The sequence below is a fragment of the Leucoraja erinacea genome, chromosome 8 (genome assembly GCF_028641065.1).
Source record: "Leucoraja erinacea ecotype New England chromosome 8, Leri_hhj_1, whole genome shotgun sequence".
NCBI classification, from domain to species: Eukaryota; Metazoa; Chordata; class Chondrichthyes; order Rajiformes; family Rajidae; genus Leucoraja; species Leucoraja erinaceus.
In genome coordinates this window covers 50,781,053-50,803,589 of record NC_073384.1, presented here as the reverse complement: position 1 = coordinate 50,803,589, position 22,537 = coordinate 50,781,053, and the positions used below count along the sequence as shown (strand labels likewise).

The 22,537-nt window shown below is 43.2% G+C and overlaps 1 protein-coding gene across 1 annotated transcript in view; it reads left to right on the top strand.

The window, feature by feature from the left end:
* Positions 1-1,145: 1,145 nt before the first annotated feature.
* pkdcca (protein kinase domain containing, cytoplasmic a) overlaps positions 1,146-22,537 on the top strand; it is a 54,751-nt gene continuing 33,359 nt past the window's right edge. The window contains exon 1 of the mRNA XM_055639677.1: positions 1,146-2,028. Within this exon, the coding sequence (XP_055495652.1) occupies positions 1,159-2,028 (870 nt within the window). The 5' untranslated portion in view covers positions 1,146-1,158. The remainder of the gene's footprint in view (positions 2,029-22,537) is intronic.

The following is a 22,537-nucleotide window of genomic DNA, read 5'->3' as shown; positions in this document are numbered from 1 at the left end:
AACCTCTGCAATTTTCATTGTTTAAACAACGTTCGTGAGATCAATGTGACAGGCAAGAGGGGTAAGGAAAGAGCATGTTTACAATCATTCTGTCTGATATTTTGAGAATGCAAAACTTGCTTCTTGAAGAATTCTTGATGATCTACAAGTAATTTACATTATGTGTATAAGTGTCAAAAATAGTACACAGTTTAATCGTCTGTGAAGTTTTAATCTAGTTATAATTTATATTATGTTCTTAGCAGCCTTAATAAAAATGAAAGAAAATGATCACAGACGATCTTAATTTAAAAATATCCGGGTGATGTGTGCGGTCAACCAAAAGTCCCACTCACGGTGTTTTATGTTAAAGCACGAATAAACCTGATATCAGTCAACGCTTTCTTATGAGAATATGAGCAGGCAGAATTTAACAGAGGTTACAGGTCAAACTACTGTTTAATCTTATTAATAAAAACACTCCATCACCGTAAGGTACGTTTCAAATGTTGACCTGTTGGTGATTGGATAAGGCTTGTAAGAATTGCCCAAATTGACCCATTGACTTTAAGTACATATTTCAGCAAGTCTACTGTAACATTTGTTGACAACTTTAATGAATAAGCTGCGTAAAAAGCTGCCCTAAAGATGCTCGGGTTACGCGCCCTTCATTTATTACCATTCATCAATTATCGCACTAATCAAAACATTTTTTCGTTGCTTTCCTCTTTCCTGCTCCTCCAGAATTTGAGGCATGATTGCATCTGTTAATTAGTCGCTAATAGCAAGGTAATACGCGCTTGATGGATAAGCGTGTCATTGTCAATCACACCACTCATTCATATCTACGGCGGTGGCGCGCTGCGGTCTTTGAGCCGCCACTGGTCACGTGCACAGGATCTGGGCGGGGCAGGAATGAATCCGTCCGGGCAACGTTCTCAATGATTGACATCTGGTCTGGTCAATAGATTTGCCGAGCACCACCCATCACCGCTCCGATTGCCGCGGTGCCCACCGGGATGTGTAGTTCTTTTGCTTGAGACACCGCCAGCTACGGGCAGGAGAGACTACAACCCCCACGCTGCTCTGCGGCGCCCGCCGCTCGGCTGCTGCACAGGCTGTCAGTCACCTCGCGTCACGGTGCTTTGCTTATCAAGGTCTGGGAGGAGGGCGCAGTCAATGTGTAGAATACATAAAGAGGGGGGAAATAGCCAGCGTTATCTTCCCTGCAGGGTAAAGATTTTTACTGTACCATGTAAAAACTTTAGTTGCAATCAGCCACCCTCTCTCCTGTTTCACTGCACCCCTCGTATATCGCAGGTTAACAACGAAATGAAACGCAGAAAGATTGCCATCGCAGCTGGGTTTTGCTTCTCATTCTTCCTGGGCACTTTACTGAATTTGTTATTTATCCCCGGTTTTGATCATCACCATCAGCAGCAGCAGCAGCAGCGACAGCGTTTGGAGCACACCGCCCAGGACCAGCACAGCGTCGAGCCGCCTGTGTTTTATAACCGGCTGACTGACCAAGACCTGTTGAAGCAAATTAAAGAGAGGTACGAGGAGGTTGTCCGCTATCGGCAGCAGTCAGCCCCTGCAGCGGCAGCGGTGAGACTGGCCAGACCGCTGGAAAGGCGCTTGATGGACCTCAGGCAGAACAGCTCTCCGGATCAGCCCCAACCCCAGCAGCAGCATCCGCAGAGTCGCCAGGACGGGAGCCAACCATTAACTGTTCAAGGAGAAAACACCTTCGCTTCCAGTAGCCCGCAGACTGACTTTCAATTCCGTTCGCTTTCTTTAAGCTGTCCAGATATTAATAACGCGAGCAGTGTCCATTACTTGGGTTCTGGATACACAAAAGCAGTATACAAAGCGGTTCTTAATCAGACCCTGGCGGTTGCCTTAAAATCGGTGGACTTCGCAGGCCACGACATGGAGAACTGCGTTAAACAATTTGGAACATTGAAAGATTGCTACCGATTGGCGTCGTACAAACTTGTCAAAGAGATGACACTTTTACAGCGGCTACAGCATTCAAATATTCTTAAGGTAGGGACCTGCCAAGCTCATCGGCAACTTATTATTAAACTGTTGCCAAACGGGAAGGGAGAAGTATTCGGTTTGTTGGGCTCTTTAATTATTAGTGCAGGGACTCCTGTTCAAAACCCACCCGTCTGATTGATCTACGTGTCAAATAGACGAATGGAAAAAAAGTCCTTTACCGGGTGTTTAATGAATACTTTGCTAAAATCTGTTTCTTAATCAGTCACGGCTTCCCCCAAGTGCTCTGGGTAAAAAGCTGAAGGAACTATGCATAAAACAAACGTTTTCAATTTATGGAAGATATCAATTTTCATTTAATTTCACAATAAATTAATTGGATGTGAAGTTGCGCCACTAAATATATATAAAAAATAAATGTTTCAGCAACAAGTCTGGCCAATTATTCAGCAATATTTCGGCTCATAATTAACAGCAGAGTTGGATCATGATATTAACGCGCAACAGTCAAAATCCTCATTGACAACTCACTGTAAAAAGTCAGGTAAACAGAATGCTGCGCTGTGGTTTCTAAGACATTTTTTCTAGACGAATCAGCACTTTGATTAAAAGGGTATCCCCCTTTCTCCGCCACTTGTTTGTTGTTTTGTGCAGTTATGTTGATTGCAATAACTAAAGTCCCACATTATCTGTGGCTCCCTTCGGATTTTCTAGTCGCTGAAAGGGGTAGATTTCTGGGATACTGGAGCAAATAAATTGGAGAGGTGCCCAGTTCAGCTCCAAACCTCAGCTGCCTGCTTTACTTTTGATACAACGATTCTCGACTAGGTACAGTGCTCTCCATAATGTTTGGGACAAAGACCCATCATTTATTTATTTGCCTCTGTACTGCACAATTTGAGATTTGTAATAGAAAAAAAGGCCATTTTGGTTTCACCATGTTGAAATTACAGCAGTGTTTATACATAATCCACCCATTTCAGGGCACCGTCATGTTTGGGACACAGCAATGGCATGTAAATGAAAGTAGTCTTGTTTAGTATTTTGGTGCATATCCTTTGCATGCAATGACTGCTTGAAGTCTGCGATTCATGTACATCACCAGTTGCTGGGTATCTTCTCTAGTGATGCTCTGCCAGGCCTGTATTGCAGTCACCTTTAGCTTATGCATATTTTGGGGGCTAGTACCCTTCACATTTCTCTTCTGCATATAAAAGGCATGCTCAATTGGGTTTAGATCGGGTGATTGACTTGGCCATTCAAGAAGTAACCATTTTTAGCTTTGAAAAACTCATTTGTTGCTTTAGCAGTATGTTTGGGATCATTGCTTTGCTGTAGAATGAACCGCCGGCCAATGAGTTTTGAGGCATTTGTTTGAACTTGAGCAGATAGGATGTGTCTATACACTTCAGAATTCATTATGCTACTACCATCAGCAGTTGTATCTTCAATGAAGATAAGTGAGCCAGTACCTTCAGCAGCCATACATGCCAGGACATAACCCCCCCCCCCCCCCACCACCGTGTTTCACAGATGAGGTTGTATGCTTTAGATCTTGGGCAGTTCCTTCTCTCCTCCATACTTTGCTCTTGCCATCACTCTGATATGTTAATTTTCATTTCATATGGCCAAAATACCTTTTTTTCCCAGAACTGTGGTTGCTCTTTTAAGTACTTCTTGGCAAACTGTAACCTGGCCATCTTATTTTCATAGCTAACCAGTGGTTTGCATCTTGCAGTGTAGCCTCTGTATTTTTGTTCATGAAGTCTTCTGCGGACAGTGGTCATTGACAAATCCACACCTGGCTCCTGAAGAGTGTTTCTGATCTGTCGGACAGGTGGTTGGGGATTTTTCTTTATTATAGAGAGAATCCTTCTGTCATCAGCTGTGGAGGTCTTCCTTGGTCTGCCAGTCCATTTGGGATTTGTAAGCTCACCAGTGCTGTCTTTCTTCTTAATGATGTTCCAAACGGTTGATTTTGGTAAGCCTCTCGATTGGTTGATGTCTCTAACAGTTTTATTCTTGTTTATCAATCACATAATGGCTTATTTGTCTTTCATTGGCACAACTTTGGTCCTCATGTTGATAAACAGCAATAAAGGTTTCCAAAGGTGATGGAAAGACTGGAGGAAAAACTAGGTGCTGAGAGCTCTCTTACACCTGCATTAAGGAGGCAATTAAACACACCTGAACAATTACAAACGCCTGTGAAGCCATGTGTCCCAAACATTACGGTGCCCTGAAATGGGGGGACTATGTATAAACACAGCTGTTATTTCTACATGGTGAAACCAAAATGTATAAGAATGGCCTTTGATAAAATCTGACAATGTGCACTTTAACCACATGTGATGTTTTCTATTACAAATCTATTGTGGATCAAATTGTGGAGTACAGAGGCAAATAAATAAATGATGGGTCTTTGTCCCAAAGATTATGGAGGGCACTGTAGTTGGAAGATGCAATCGCACCTTATAGAAGACACGGGCTGAGAAGCTAACACCGCGGCTGACTTTCTGAAGGGTTTTGAAACGACTGTTTCACGGTAGATTTCATCGCCACGGCATGGAGCACTGACTTTTTCCACGAATATTGTTACCGTTTAAACTGGAAATCAGTAAATCTCAGCCCTGATTGGGACACCGGCGAGCAACACCTTGGTTGAGGCTAAAAGGCTGTGTTTCCCCAGTGTTTTAAAGCAAAGGTCCTTGCTCGTGTGCAACAACAGTCTGGTACATTATATACGGAATATGTTACAAAGCCAATCACTCAACTTATCACCTTGTGGCTCTTGGCATTTTTTAAAGATTTAGATGTAGTTGTACGTGTTCTATTTTTGCTTGTTTAGTGAATCTACCACGGTTCAATCCTTGTAGAAACAAGACTTGTCATTTTGGTTGTCAGGTCGCCTGTTAATGTGCTAATTCCCCCCGGTCAACCGTAATGAGCCCGTTACCAACCCGGGGGGATCCTTCCTGCTGTGACTACCTCGGGCTTTGTTCACGATTAATGATTTGGTTTTAATTTAGAAGAAAAAAAAACTATTGAGGAATCGGCCCTTCAATTAGTCGATTGTGAGGAGCTGCTTTGGACAGCCAGAACGTGTTTGTTCGGTATGATTTTCTTTCAGAATCCAATTGAATAGATCCCTTTCTCCAGAGCTTTTGTGCTTAAATCAACCCCAGGATAAACGAGAACAGATTAACTGTATAATAACATGACAAAGGGAAAAGAAAAACACCAATGTACTTTTGGAGAACTCTGTCGCTTGTACAGTCAGGGATGTCGCAGTGCGTGGAAAAGTGAATGAATTTGTGTTGCTTTCGGCTCGTCAATTTTCTTTGGTTGTCTCCTTTCGAGGTTTATAGATTTAATAATAATAAAAAAAGATTCCAGGGCAGATGGCAGGTTTACGCATAATCTGCATAGGCAATTTGCAAGGTGAAGAATCATTGAGTGTTACAAAGATCAGATCAAACCGATCTCTCCCTTATAACTTGTTCAATCTGAACTACCTTTTGCCGATTGTACATCTAAATAGTTCCGAGGGCGAAAAATGTAATCCATGAGTTAGAGCAGTGCGTTTTTAAGCAAACGGCAGCTTTTTTTTTTTTATCATACTGAGACTTGGGTTAATAATTTCCACTATATATAAAAGGACTATATTTTCGGAGAGAGGCACCATATTCTAAGATGTCAAAGAAACAGAACTCGGTAATTTTGTTTTCAGTTTTCATTACTCGGTGGTCCCGCCACTGATGACAAGTCATCGACCTGAAACATCACTTAATGTTCACTCTCAGCAGATTCTCTACATATCCTGTTTGACCTGCAGAGCATTTCCAGTATTTTTTTTAATTGATTTTAGTTCCAATATTGTACTTTTGTATAATATGTAAAGGCATTGTATATAACGGTCAGATGTTGGGCTCCATAATATATTGTCATCCAATCGCTCAGCTGTGCAAACCTTTCTCAGCCCATTTGGGTGAAATAGATACTGTCAGATAGGAGTAAATATCTTTTAGTTTGTTTAAGGAACATGAATTTTTAAAATATTAATGTTAATTTGTATATTCCTTCGCGTATAATCAAACCCCTGTTTGGGCTAACATTTGTTCTTAAACGGCTCAATATCAAAATGTATTACGTGTAGCGTAACAGATTTACTCGAGGAAAGTTTGCGTGTCTTACCGGGCAATGCTGAGCGCAAAAAGGTCCAAGAATAATGAGGAGGATGTTTTGGAACAGCGGTAAATGAAGAACCCTATAACATTCATTATGTGATGAGTGAATTTTTTTTTTGCGTGATTTAAAATAAACTGCAAATTTTAAGCTCTATAACTAATGTTCACGTGCACTGATGGCGTGAAAATATTTAAATTTGTATTTTAGACAGTGTGTTTAAGGAATACATAAACCTCCGGCCTTACTGTTGATAATTGGAAATATCATACGGAGGTGTTGATGGTTGGCGCGGGTGGATGTGCCGAAGAGCTTGTTAGTGTTGTGTACCACTCGACATTCGACCGATAATCAGGGCCGTTTAAATTGTTCGATGCCGAGTTAAAAAGGTACAAAGTGGTTGAATTGGAAAATCCACCTCTAAAAGGCTCGAATAGGCCTGTAAAAGTGTATTGCCTATCTTGGGACAGATAACCAGTAACACAACCTAAACTATATTAATTCTTTGCTTGGAGAAACTGTTCATAGGTCACTTTTCAGTTTCCCCACTCGCTCATTAAACTCAATTAAGTTCTTTGAGACGAATTTTGCATATGCAGATACGGTTATCTTGCTACGAAATCCCATTTTCTCGTCTCTCCGGGAGCAGGTGTCTTGGGGCAGGGAGCAACGATGTATCTTTCAGCAAGCGTGGTTTAATTAGTTAGGATTGGGTTGGAGGGTCGCCAGGGCAAAATCGATACGGATCACTGATTTACTGTATGACCAGACATTTAGTTAGTACAAATTGCACTCGCTTTGTCACGGAAGCGGGAAAGTCCCCTTTCCTTCATTGCCCCACCACCCCACTCTCCCACCGCACTCGGAACTTTCCATTTCTATGCTAATATTTTAACAATTCCGTCAACCATTTAAAAAGACCCAAGAAGAAGTGCAGAAGTCTCACGGCTAAAAACAATGCTTATAAATATAACCAACAATGTACACTGTCACTAAATAACCATGAGCCGTCATTTATTGAAGGATATTTGCAGGGATGTCAGAGATTTTCACCACGCACGTTGCAAGCTAGGAGGGCATTGAATTGTAAAAATGCATTTTTAAAACACACTATAATCACGGTCGATCACCGGCGGGTCGCAGTAGTAGAGACGCCCTTCTTCCTGAAATCAATGGATTTTCGCCCTGGTGGCATTCTTTCTAATTAAAGGAGCTGCTAATCCGCTCCTGATATACTAAGCTTATTGGGGCTGTTTTTTAATCTATCACCCACTGGGAAAACAGTATTTGCATCTGTGAGCATTGAGTTAACAAAGTACAGCCAAGCCTCGCGTTAACAAAATACAACAGACTAACTGCCTCATTCTATGAGTTCACGAACATATTTAGTGTGAAAGGTGCACATTGCTTTTACAATCTACACTGTCGTGTGTTGCTGAAATGTGTAGATATTAAGTGGATGATTTAAAGAGAGCTTTCTGAAAAACTACCTGCCGCCAGATTGGAAGTGTTACTGGCTCACTTGTGTCCAGTGTAGCCGTTTCAAACAGGGGGTTCATATACCTATTCCTTTTCTCCAGAGATGCTGCCTGACGCGCTGAGTTACTCCGACACTTTAGATCCAGCCTTTTATTTTATTGGACGTGGCAGCATTGTGCATTTGAATGAATGTAGAAATAAGGAACAGCAAATGTTGGTTTGCAAAAAAAAAAAAGACACAAAGTGTTGAAGTAACTACAGACAGCATGAACAGGGAGAGGTGACGTTTTGGCTGAATGTTGTTTTGAAGAGTACTATATGCCCTCCCATTCTAGAGATTCCTTTGCGAAGTTTAGGATTAGCATTTACTCTACAGTAAGCACATTATTAGATGCAGAAATACTGGACACTGAAGCTGTCAGGTTCGCTGTGGCGGGAGAAGGGAACGATGACAGATGCCCTTTAACCTGGTTGCTTTCCGCTTGGTATATTACCATTGATCGATTGCCTGTCATTTTCCACTCCGCATTTCACCAGCAGCTGAGGGCGATCTTTGTTCCCCCGACTCTAGGAGAGGGAGGATGGGAGCGCGGTAGAGGTGCGCTCGCCACTCTACCCAGAGCCTCGGGTGTCCCGGCCCCACGGCGGGAGCCGGCGGCAGACTGAAGCGTGCCCCGTGTCACCGCTCAGCCCGCCCATCCACCCAGCGAACCTCCTACTGTCAACTCTTCCTTTGCAAAGATATGCCGTGCCAGTTGCTTCCATTCACCGCGACACAAACGCGATCCCTTGAGCCCCGCCTGTTGACTGTTGCCAAGACCATTGCCACCCCTCGATATGTAAACCCCGGCCCACGGCGGCAGGACTCGCCGATCACCGCCATGCGATGGGGAGGAGGGGGGAATGCTGAATGCTGAATGCAAGCGCTGTGCAATGCATCGGGTCCGTCCCGCTGCAATCACCCGTAATCATTAACCCCTGATCGTCCAGCAACTCCCGCGAATGAAAACGCGAACTGGAGTTTAAAGCGCCCGAGTTAACATTTCCCGTATATTCTCTACGTATATATATATTTTAAACAGAAGAGTCATTCATTCATAGTTGCTGACCTACGGAATGTAATCATCTAATATATAAATATCAATAAAAGAAGCCGCAAAGTGCTGGAGTAACCCAGCAGGTCAGGCAGCATCTCTGGAGAACATGGGTGGGTGACATTTCGGGCTTGTGGCGCTTCTTCACTCAAATATTAATTTCCATCAAATACCCTTAGCGCCATTTCAATCAATTCCATTTAGTTGAATAATGTAGGAACAAGGCATTAAAATTAGTAATCTGAGATGGGAGCGGCACCACGGTGTTATAAATTGAACTATTTTCATTTATTGTGAGATAACCAAAGAAAAAATGGAAATGAAAGTTACTACTTAAGACGCAATATGTGAGGTATGTGAAAGCAAAATTTGCACCATCAGGTACAGTTAAATCCCGAGGCGTTAGATTCTCTCAAGCAATTATCACTTTGACTTCCCACAAGCAAAGCCCTCACTATAGGATCTTTGACCACAAGTGTCATTTATACGAGGGTTGTTTCGAATATTGGAGTTGTGCATCCTTAAACTAGGTCACAATATTTACATTACTGCATCCTGCTGTACTTTCTCACTGCACTTTCTAAGCAGCATTAAAAAGGTCCACCCAGATTTAGCGACATAATTGCAAATTGATGGCTCGTAAACCTCGTCTCCTGGAACCAAACTGTAATTTTTAATGAAATTGTAATTCTAACCTTGGGTTTGTTTCAATTCACTTCACTTTTCTAAGGACTTTCTCAAGGTTTGTCATGCCTTTCATAATTTTAATGAAAAAATATTCAAGTATAGAAAATGTTGTTGCGAAAAAAAGGGGGATTCGGCCCATCAGTATTATATTTGCATTTGGGGAATCAGTCTGAAGAAACGGCCCTGACCAAAGATTATAGAGGAGTTGACTCCCTTCTTGGGAGTGGCAACGGCTGCCTTTCCCTCCACAGAGTTTGCCTGATTCTCTGAGTTACTGCAGCATTTTGTGTCAAGGGTGGATCTAGATTTTACTCACATTTACATAGATGAATGATAAGGAATAGGGTATTTCACCTGGAGCAGGAATGTAGTAGATAACGATAGATATGACATAGTGACAAGGAGCATGAATGGAAAGGCACATTTCTTTAAATCTAACTATGGTACAATTAGAATTCTGTTAAAAAAAAACCCCATTGGAAATGAATAGGCTGATGCCTGTAAAATAACCTACAATTTGTGAGAGTGCTTATAAAATTACAAGTACTTTGCCAGTGCTTTTTCTTGGCCTGACCTATGTGTAAATCCTGTCTCTCTGGGTGAAAATATCACACCTCTCCTCTAATCCTTTCAGCAATTATTTTAAATCGGGGCCCTCTGTTTTTTATCTTTCACTCTTTTGAAGTCGCATGTTATTTTGTACATTTCAATTAATTAAAGAGGCAATGGCAAGGGGGCCATTACCATTTCCACTAGGGAGCACTGCACGGTGGCAAACCTCGCCAACAGTCTGTCTGTCTTTTCATCTTTTTTTTGTTATTTTTAGTGTGTTTTAAAAGTTTGTGTTAATGTTCTGTGGTTTGTTTTATTTGAAAGTCTCACATCACCAAGATCACCCCTTATCCTCCTGTGCTCCAAGCAATAAATTCCTAGCCTGCGCAACATCTCCCTTTAGGTCAGATCCTCGAGTACCAGTAACATCCTGTAGATCTTCTCTGTACCTTTTCCAGCTTGATAACATCTTTCCTGCAGTAGGATGACCAAGACTGAACACGATACTCTGAATGTGTCCTCGCCGATGTCATAACCTCCTAATTTCTAAATACAATACTCTGACTGATGAAGGCCAATGTACAGTCCGGTTTTTCCCTGAGTTATGGATGCCTGACCGATGGAAACCCACAACACATGATCGAGCCTTTGGAAAACTGATGGGACAGATCGGGATGGATTTGCTGGATACTGCAGCACTCCACTTATTCTTTGCAGGGTGAGAAGGGGTCATTTCTGCATGCCTCACTCTGTTATCTGGTGAGCAGAACATAGAATGGTACAGCACAAGAACAGTCCCTTTGGCCCACAGTTTTGTTCTAAACACAACGCCAAGACCAACTCTCATCTGCCTGCAAATGATCCATATCCCTTCATTCCCTGCATATTCATATACCTATCCAAAATGTTCTTAAATGTCACTATCATATCTGCCCCAAACATCATCCGTGACAATGTGCTCCTGGCATTAACCAGCCTTTGTTAAATAAACATGCCTTAAAGCTATGCCCTATATATATATATTTGATTTTCCATCAAAAAAGTTCTGACTGTTGACCCTATCTTAGCCTCACATCATTTAATGTACTTCTATTAGGTCTCCCTGCAACCACCGGCATTCTAAAGAAAACAATCCAAGTCTGTCCAACCTCTCCCTGTAGCCAATGCCCCCCTAATCCAGGCATCGTAAACCTCCTCTGCACCCTATCCAAAGCTCTGCATCCTTCCTCTAATGGGGCGACCAGAGCTGTTTGCAATATTCTAAATACCAAAGTCCTGTAAAGCTGTACCATGACTTTCTGTTGTACTCAATGCCCCGAGCAATGAAGGCATGCATACCATATGCTAAGGTAGACACAAAATGCTGGAGTAACTCAGCAGGACAGGCTGCAACTCTGGAGAGAAGGAATGGGTGACGTTTCGGATCGAGACCCTTCTTCAGACCATATTCTATGATAGACATGAAATGCTGGTGTCTATCTTCGGTGTAAACCAGCATCTGCATTTTCATCCAAAGCATAACATATGCCCTCTTTATCAAGCTATCCACCTGTGTTGCCACTTTCAGGGAGTCATGGAATTGGACTCCAAGATCCCTCTGAACATCAGAACAAGAACCGTCTGAACATGAATGCATCTTGTGACTGATCTTCCTGAGCCTCCTTGCTCTCCCATTACAGCGGTTTTTATGATCCTCTCCCACCCACGGCTTTTGCTCATTCCTGACGTGAACAGTTCGGTATACGAACAGTTTTTAGGACTGGAACCCTGTCGTAACCTGTGGACTTTACGAGATGGACTGCAGCGATCCAAAAATGACAACTCCCCACGATCCTCTTGTGTATTAATAATATATCTGTTTTTATAAATAACGAAAGAAACGCTAGATCTCCCTAGTCATCCACCATGTTTCTAAGTGCAATTGCCCCAACCTTAATATGCCTAAATGTTTTTCACCACGCAGAATTCTATGTTTACATGAGTAACCTTTTTCTTGGACATTTAACCTTACTAAAACTATATATTACCACCTGTTTGATATATTTTCTGGATATATTTTGCATGGCCTCATCTTATTCAGATTTATTTTTAATATTGTATCTGACTTATGCACATCTTTTTCTTTGACGACTTACAATTTAGACTCATTTTTTCTCCCAACTTACTAAGACAGAGTCAAATGTGTCCCTTTATTCCTCCTCCATAGAACGATACACATCACTCGGTGTGTAAATTAAAATAACATGTTTGGTTATACCAGAATCTTGTGTAATCTCACCTTTGGAGTTTAGGTGAAAGTTCCACTATTTTACTGCATATATGCATTTACAAAGTACAATAGTTTGCAATAGTTTGCTGAGCCTGATTTAAGGTCTCAACACAAAACGTCATCTATTACCTTTCTCCAGAGATGCTGCCTGACCCGCTGAGTTACTCCAGCTCTTTGTGTCTATCTACAATAGTTTGCAAGATGTTTCACTTACATGAGGCAACCTCTTTTTTTAGTAAGGGCTTTCAAATAAACTTCTTATCCTCTTGCTGAATGAAAAATGTCCGCCCAAAGAAATTCAGAAAAATGCCACAGTGCTGTGCTTTTAAAATACAAAGCAGTGCTGGATTCTGGCAGAAGAACCCTTCTGAATCACACTAAGATTCTCCCTCCAGTGATTCGACTTGCTATTCACCTCACACAACAAAACAGAGCCCATTTTTCTTGCATATTCATTCATGAGGGGCTGCTGGTTGCATGCCGTTAACTTGCTGATGACAGCTTAATAAGGTCCTCACTTTGTGTTTCATCCCAATGAGCTTGTCGAGCTTTGTGTGGCAGGCTAACCTTTCCTCTTTTTTCTGAGCATGGGGCAGCTGTGTCACTATTATTTAGAAGAATGAAGAACCTTTGAGAGGCCGTGGTGTGACAGATTACACTAAGATTGTCTTACTCATGAAAACGTACAAGATTCTCTGTTAGAATTAATAGAGATAACAGAGGATAATCTAATCTTATAAATGTAAGGCATGTTATAGTAGGGAACTGTAGAATTTGGAAAAAGATCCAAATTCAATAGTAATGTAAATTCAGTCACTTTGATTCCATGGCCTGTTCTCTTGTCCAAACATAATTAATTACCCGTTTACTAAAACAACCATGAGTTGTCTTGAGGTGCAAATTGATATGAAAAAAATGTGTCCTGCAAAGTAAAACTTTTTTATTTTAAAGAGACATAGAGTAATACAGCATGGAAACAGGATTTTCGACCCAACCTGTCCATGCTGACCAAGGTGCTTCATCTAAGTTAGTCCCATTTGCTCGCATTAGAACACAGTACAATATAGCACAGGAACGGGCCCTTCAGCCCTCAATGTTTGTGCCAAACATGATAACTAGTTAAACTGATCCCATCAGCCTGTACATGATCCATATCCGTCAATTTCCTGCACTACCATGTGCCTACCCAAAAGCCTCTTAAATGCCACCATCGTATCTGCCTCCACCACCATCCCTGGCATTGCTTTCCAGGCCCCCACCGCTCTCTGTGCAAAAACTTGCTCTGCACACCTCCATTAAACTTTCTGCCTCTCACCTTATAGTATGCCCTCTTGTGTTGGATATTTCAACCCTGGGACTGTCTACCCTATCTATGTTTCTCATAATGTTTTATACTTCTATCAAGTCTCCCCTCAACCTCTGGCCTTCCAGAGAAAACAATCTCACCAGCACTGTCTGAAGCCACCTTCTAGTCACACTACAGCTTTCCTATCCATGCACCTGTCTGAAGAAAGGTCTCGACCCGATATGTCACCTATTCCTTTTCTCCAAATATGCTGCCTGACCCGCTGAGTTACTCCAGCTTTTCGTGTTTATCTTTGGTTTAAACTAGCATCTGCTGTTCCTTCCCACACACCTGTCCAAATCCCTCTTAAATATTGTTATTGTACTTGTCTTAACCACTTGGTGTGGCAGCTCATTTCATATATGCGCAAAGTTCTCCTTGGGTCCCTTTTAAATCTTCCACCTCTCACCCTAAACCTGATTTTTGTCATTTCCTTTTCCTGTGAAAAAGACTGTGTGTATTAACTTTATCTATGTCCCTTACTTTTTTTATACATCTCTACAAGGTAACCCCTCGGTTTCCATGCTCTAAGGAACAAAGTCCTAAACTGATCCGACTTCTCCCTACAGCTCAGGCCCTTGTGTTCTTGCAACATTCTTGTAAAACTTCTATGCAATCTTCCTAGCTTTCTGACATCTTTTCTCAGCAGGGTAACCAAAACTGTATATAGTACTCCAAGAGAGGCCTCACCACCATCTTATTCTAAGGCTACATGATGTCCCAATTCCTTTATTCAATGCCCTGACTGATGAAGGTGCAATGGCTGTGGAATTCTCTGCCACAGCATTCTCTGCCACAGAAGACAGTTCACTGGATGTTTTCAAGAGAGAGTTAGATATAGCTCTTGGGGCTAATGGAATCAAGGCATATGGGGAGAAAGCAGGAACTGATATTGCATGATCAGCCATGATCATATTGAATGTCAGTGCAGGCTCGAAGGACCGAATGGCTTGCTCCTGCACCTATTTTCTATGTTTCGAAGCATGCCAGATGCCTTGTTCTCCACCCTGTTTATTTGTGAGTAATCCAGAAATGACTACTCACAAGGACCTGCTTTTTACCTTATTTCCAAACTACCTTTTTTCCTCCCACGGGACCTCACCCTTTTCCCTACCAATGTTCTACATATGACTTTTGTCTGCTCACTATCCTCCTTGAGAATGTTCAGTAAGTGCTCAGAGATACCCTGGACCCTGACATTCCATCCCGGTATTGAGTCTCATATTACTATTGGCGACTCTACCATTTCCTGCTGGACCACAGAGCCGGTCAAGATGCCACTGACCAGGGCACTGCAAGGTCATCCTCTGCAAGGTCAACCTCCCACCCAAGGGTAACCAATGAGGTTTACCTGTTACTGAGGGGAATGGCTGCAGGGAAACCTTATCTATATTACTAAAAGTAAGATCTTGACCACTTTTGACACTGCTATGTGATTTCCGAGAGAAGGCCGCCACTTACTGCCGTCATTTTTGGCCACCTCCTCACTGGACTGGAGGATTTTTCCCATTGATGAAAAATCAGAGAAATATTAATGTTTTTAAAAAATTCACCGTTCTCTCTGCTGCCCCTGCTGGTGGGAGCGGGGAGGGACTATAAAACCCGGAAGACACTCAGTCTCTGCAAGATGGAGGAAGCAGGAGGTTTATGTCTCTCTGAGCTCTGAATAATACTGAACACATATCTACTCAACTGTGAGTGCCCTTAATGTGGTTTGAAAATGAAAATATGGTTGCTTTGAAAAGCTACACTGCAAAAAAAATGGCTGTTGTTGGTGGTGGTAACTGCTTTGAAAGGCTTCCCTGCAAATCGTTTTTGTCTGATGGCAGGTGCAGTGGTTTTTATCCATCTGTATTTAACAAGGCGAATATTTAAAAAAATAAAATCTGTATTTAACAACGCAAATTCGTATTTCCGTACAAAATCCGGAAAATTAGGGCGGGCCCCCCTTAGGCGCTGGGCCCAATTGGGAGAAATCGGTCCAATCAGCTTAAGGCCGGCCCTGCCTGGGAGTTTCCCTGATCTCTCATATCCTGCAGGAGGAACATTCCATTATCCTAACTGCCATCCTTACTGCACAGTCTGAAGAGCAAAGTTAAGACTTTTTTCTGTTCTTACTTATACCTCTGCTCAGCCTCTTCGCTGAAGCCTCACAAGCCAAAGCCTCACAAAGCAGAAGCATTAACCCTTGCAATTCAAAATGAACACTTGTGACTCACACACAGACTCACAAAAGGCCACTCCAAAATGGCCCCTCTGCTAAGGCCTAACTCTTTGATTCTGAAGCTCACACATCCCTGCCTAAATGGCTGCTGTTTAAAACTCCCATGCTCCTCCCCTCCTCGGCTCCTCTATCTCTTGGGAAATGGGTGCAATTCAACGCAGAATATAAAATATATTCTGAGGATAATTTATAATTAAGTGGTAAAGAATGAACAACCTGGAAACCCAGAAATTAAGTTTAACATTACATTTCAATTAACACCTGGTGTTCACAAGTACATTAACAAATGTGAGAGAAGTTGTTATTGTTCAACATTTATGACATAAATTAACTTCTTTAAATTGTTTTTGTTCTTCAAGAGTTCAGTCATTGTATTTGATTTATTTCCACCACATGCATGCAGTGCTCAGTTTATGAATGCATTTACTCATTTATTTGATTCTGACAAATAGATGGCAATAGATTAGTCTTTAAGTATATTTGAGCCATTTAATGGACGCAACTTTTCTCGCTAAACATATATGATGTTGTGTAGAATTTTCCACAGATGTGAAATTTGGAAGCTTTAATTAAATTGTGCATAAATTTGCAATAACTTATTCAAACTGTGTTCCATTTTATAGACTGGTAAACTGCAAAAAACAACAATAGTTGGGAGTTGCACCAGCTTGTTGTGTAACCCCCCCCCCCCACACAAAATGCCCACAATTTATCAATGTCAATAATCATAATCATACATTATTAGCCATATGTTTTGTAACATACGAGGAATTTGATTTGCCATACAGTCATACCAATAAAAAGCAACAAGACACACTAAATACATTTTAACATAAACACCCACCACAGTGACTCCCCCACATTCCTCATCATGATGGAAGGCGAGAAAAAAGTTCAATCTCTTCCCTTCTTTGTTCACCCGCAGTCGGGGGCCACGAGCCTTCCTTTGACGGGACGATCTTCGCTCCCGTAGCCGGTGGTCAGGCCCTCAGCGTCGGGGTGATCAAGCTCCCGCATCGGGGGGATCGCAGCTTCCCGCGCCGGGCGATCGGACCCCGGGTTGAGGCTAGTCGAACCTCCTATGACTTTGGAGCTTCCCGACATCAGCCTCTACCCGAGACTGCAAGCTCCTCGATGGTGAAATCCGCAGGCTGCGGTTGGAGCGTTGATCCCAGACAAGGGATCGCAGGCTCCGATGGTAGGTCCACGGCCCCACTGTGGGGCTCAAAGTCAGTCTCGAGCAAGGCCACCAGCTCCATGATGTTAGGCCACAGAGCGACCAGAGATACGATCCGGAAAACAATCGCATCTCCGGAAAGGTAAGAGATTGAAATAAGTTTCCCTCTACCCCCTCCCCCACCCCCTACATAAAACAAACCAGAGAACATTAACACACTTTTTAAAGCACGCAAAAAATAACAAAAAATACACAAATACAGACAGACTGTTGGCGAGGCTGCCATCGCTGAGTGCGCCACCCGGTGGACTAAGGCGATCAATAAAGCGATCAATTCAGGTGCCCAATGCACTGAGGGAAAAGGCATAGATAGAGTGCATGTGGAAAGGGTGTTTCCATTGGTGGGAGAGTCTAGGACCAGAAGTCATAGCCTCAGGATGAAAGGGTGCCCTTTTAGTCAGTGGGTAGTGAATCTGTGGAACTCATTGCCACAGAGGGCTGTGGAGGCCAAGTCAGTAGATATTTTTAAGGCAGAGATAGACAAATTCTTGGTTAGAACGGGTGTCAAGGGTTATGGGAAGAAGGCAGGAAAGTTGGATTAGGAGATAGAGATGAGCCATGATTGAATGGCGGAGTGGACTCGATGGGCCAAATGGCCTAATTCTACTCCTATAACTTGTGAATGTGAAAAAGGCATTGATGATTGAAATGTCATGCATATGATGTAATTGGGATTTAACATAAGGCACCTTGTTGAGGTCAAGCAGAGAAAGCTTTACTCTGCAGGTAACCAATATTATAATTTGACTCCATACTTGGACACTAATGTTAGACATAAGCAGTGGGCAAACACTACCACACTACACAGAGAAATTTGAAACTAATCATCTCTCAAAAGAAGTTGCTAATAGCCCCTGATTTTACTTCTTTATGGAACAACTGAATTCATAAAACAATTGTGGAGCAGCGTTGACATTACACAGGGATTGAGTTTAACTTTTCCCAACCATTCAAAACCCATCGGATTTCTCTATTTTAATGAATGCTGCTTTATTTTCCTCTCATCCAGTGGGAACGATTAAATTCAATTCCCTTGTTTTAGAATTGAAATTTGCTTTGATCTGGTGAACATTATTTTTTACTGCTTTACAACTAATGTTCCCGGGTGTATTAAAAGGCCATAATATACTTAATTTAGAACCCATATTTTTAAAGAAATAATAGGATATCTCTACAATTTAATTGACAATTAGATTCATTAGGATGCATTTTTATTTCCATGATAAATTCTAATTTTCCCATAATTCCCATGTTCCATTGCTTTCAATGGTGCATGCAATAGGTCAAGTGACTGGGCCTGATGTGAGCTGGTAGTGTTAGCCTTAAACACATGCACCACCAAATAATAATTGTTCAATTCAAGGAGTAAAATACATAACATGTTTTTCAAGCATATTAATGTTTACCTTAATACGTTTGAAGAGTTAAAGAAAGATTCACAATTCCTATAAAAAAGACAAAAAGGGCCTGTCCCACTTATGCAATTTTTTTCGGCGATATGTCGCGGGGTGATGCCTGTTTGGTTGTGAGTAGTTACCCAAAGAGTCGTAACTTTTTCTGGTCGCCGCTGGATTTTCAACATTTTGAACATTTTCGGCGACCTATTGCGACTATGACGGGTGCCGGCAATACGCCGAAAAAAATCACATGTGGGACAGGCCCTTAGCTCAGTGGGTCAGGTAGCATCTCTGGAGAACATGGATAGGCAGCGGATTGGGTTGCAACCAGAGATGATGCCTGACCCGCTGAGTTACTCCAGCACTTCTTTTGTAAACCAGCATCTGCAGTTCCTTGTTTAAGAAGGAACTGCAGATGCTGGAAAATCGAAGGTATACAAAAATGCTGGAGAAAATGAGCGGGTGCGGCAGCATCTATGGAGCGAAGGAAATAGGCAACAGACTTAGTCTGAAGAAGGGTTTCGGCCCGAAACATTGCCTATTTCCTTCGCTCCATAGATGCTGCTGCACCGGCTGAGTTTCTCCAACATTTTTGTCTACCTTCTGCAGTTCCTTGTTTCTTTGCAAAACCTAGCTTAGATGGGGGATCTTGGTCAGCATGGAGGAGTTGGGCAGAAGGGCCTTTTTATGTGCTGTATGACTATGAAATGCCATTAATACAGGGCTGCCAACTCTCACGCTTTGAGCGTGAGAATCACGCCCTCAAGCAAACTCTCACGCCCTCACGCTGATCAGACATTTCTCACGCTCTGTGGTGAGAAATTCTGTGATCAACAAAAATGTCAAAACTCGGATAAACTGCATGGTCCACGGGTGTTGGCGAGCTGGGGCTGAGGGAGGGATGGAAGCAGCAGGCGGATACAGATGCGGGGAGCCGGGGCTGGAGAGTTTGCGGGGCTGACGAGTATTTGCGCGGCTAGCGAGTCGCTCGCTGCAGCTTTGGCCATGGAGCACTCCGGACAGTGCGAGTGTCCCGGGCCATCGGAGGCGTCGGAGGCGTCGGAAGCCCCGCTGCCACGAGAGTCTCTGTGACGAAGGGACAGATTCTCAAAGGGAGGTGGAGAGAGAGAGAGGGGAAGGAGACAGGGAGGCAAGGGTGAGAGAGAGAGGGGGGGTGGGAGAGAGGGGAGCGTGAATGGAAAGAGAGAAGAGGGAGAGTGGGAAAGAGGTAGGGGGAGAGAGAGAGGGGGAGAGGGGAGAGATGGAGGGAGAAGAGAGAGGGGGAAAAAGAGGGAGGGAAGAGGGGAGAGGGGAAAGAGAGAAACGGGGAAAGAGAGAGAGATGGCGGCAAAGAGAAAGAGGAGATAGAGACAGAGGAGAAAGAGAGAGAGGGAGAGAGGGCAAGGGGGGTTTGAGGTGAGAGCGAGAATGAGGGAGAGAGGAGGAGGAGAGGAGAGGAAAGAGAGATGAGAGAGAGAGAGAGGGAGGGAGAGAGAGAGAGGAGAGAGAGAGAGAGAGGAGAGAGAGTATAGAGAGAGAGAGAGAGGGAGGAGAGAGAGAGAGAGGGGAGAGGGAGGGAGAAAGAGAGAGAGAGAGAGGGAGAGAGAGAGGGAGAGAGAGAGAGAGGGAGGGAGGGAGAGAGAGAGAGAGGGAGAGGAAAGAGGGAGGGGAGAGAGTGAGAGGGGGAGACAGGGAAGAGAGAGGAGAGAGAGAGAGGGAAAGATAGATGGAGGGGAGAGATAGAGGGGGGTTAAGAGGAGAGAGAGAGTGCATCCTGGAGGACAACCAGTGGCTGCTGGAAGTAAGTACCAAGCACTGGGTAGAAACGGTGGAAGATAGTGGACTTCAAATGGGGGTGGTTGGAGAAAGCATCCTGCTTGCCTGCTAGATTTTCACTTACTGTAACTGCAGGAAAAATGTTCCCGATGTTGGGGGCGTTCAGAACCATGGGTCACAGTTTAAGAATAAAGGGGGGGCCAGTTAGGACTGAGATGGAGGACAAACTTTCTTCACGCAGAAAGTTGTGAATCTGTGGAATTCTCTGCCACAGAAGGCAGTGCAGGCCAATTCACTGGATGTTTTCAAGAGAGAGTTACATTTAGTTCTTGGGGTAACAACATCAAGGGATATGGGGAAAAAACAGGAACGAGGTACTGATTTTAGATGAACAGCTATGATCATATTGAATGGTAGTGCTGGCTCGAAGGGCCGATGGCCTATTCCTGCACCTATTTTCTATGTTTCTATGCTTGAGTATATGGCAATAAAACTCGACCACTTGATTTTGAAGCATTCATGCATGGTGGAGGTATAATGTAGTCATAGAGTGATACAGTGTGAAAACAGGCCCTTCGGCGCAACTTGCCCACACCCGCCAACATGTCCCAACTACACTACCTGCTTTTGGTCCATACCTCCAAACCTGTCCTATCCATGTATCAGTCTAACTGTTTCTTAAATGTTGGGATGGTCCCTGCCTCAACTACCTCCTCTGGCAGCTTGTTCCATACACCCATCACCCTTTGTGTGGATAAAGTTATCCCTTAAAAAGTTACCTCTTAAAAATACTTCATACAAAAAACATTGAAATCATACTTCTACAGTACACTAAAACTTGATTTTAATACATAAAATTTCAAAAAGTTCCTACCCTTGGAGCGGGGACCCCCTTCTTCCACACCCTCTCCCCACTCGGTTGCTCCACTGCCTCACCGGGTACCCCCAAGGCCAGTAATCAGTGATCGCACAGCCTCCCCCCTTTCAAAAACGCTCCAATCCAATTTAAAGCATATATATTGTATTCAAGTGTAAGTTAAAAGACTCGCTGCAGTATGCACCATATTGCACAATTCCAACGGGAGGGGAACACCCTCCTCTCACCCTTTATTCTCGTTATCCACCTTGGATTTATTTGGTTGATGTCTGAGACGTTGGGACATCTGGGGTTTGGGGAAATGGATGAGGATTCTTTAGGTTTCACTGGTCTCAAGTAATAATTGATCTGCAAATCAATTGATCAGCCTGAAGAAGGGTCTCGACCCGAAATGTCACCCATTTCTTCTCTCCAGAGATGCTGCCTGTCCCGCTGAGTTACTCCAACATTTTGTGTCTACCATTGATCTGCAACTGATCTGAAGAGACAAATAACTGTTTGCCTTGCCACACTACTGGCTATAAGGATGTGGCCGATTCGGATGTCCAAGCCGTTGAGGTGGTTCTCCCGTTCCGACTTCGGAGTTGCATCATCCCGGAGAAATGGCCTGAACATCAGGCCGCCAGGGGCGGCAACTGCGAGGGGTTCGGGGAGCCCCGCAACCACGGGTGAACAACGGAGGACAACGGAGGAGGATGACTGAATTTTAGAGCCTTCCCTCACAGTGGGAATTTTTGATTCCGCTGTATGTGGGGTGTCTGTGTTGAAGTCTATCGTGTTCTGTGCTCTTTATTATTCATATGGCTGTATGGTGACAACACATTTCACTCTACCAATTGGTATATGTGACAAATAAATGTATCTTGCATCTTGATCTTTATCCTTGATGTTTATGCTACAGAGGTGTTCCAGACAATTTCTTGCTCATCTCTACGTGCTGTTTCCTTAATAATAGTAATTAAAGACCATCCAATCAGGCACCCTGTTACATACACCTCTGTAAAAGTCAAACCATGCAAACTGCTGCAGGAAGGCAGTCAAGTGAATCACAATCTCACGGCATAACTCTTTAAGTCAGTCAAATAATTATAAACTATTGAATGCTTTTGGACATTTTTTCCATGTTTGTTATTTTTGTTGTGTTTTACAAATGCTTTAAACAGCTAATGATATGCTTTCCGATATTATTACATCCAGGCGTCACTGAGATAATTTGATCAATTATACTAATGGTAGCTTGTCTAGCTGATGTCTGCACATTGGCCTGCCCGCCCCTAATCTAAGAATGGCCCTGACCCTGCCATTGGTCTCACTCAACTGGCAATCACCTGCCACTTGGGGGACCAAGCACCAAGGTGCTAGACATTTTTGGCAACCTGCTGGTGCAAAGACTGGACAATTCCTGGCTCCAGCTGCACAGTCAGCGACTAGTTGG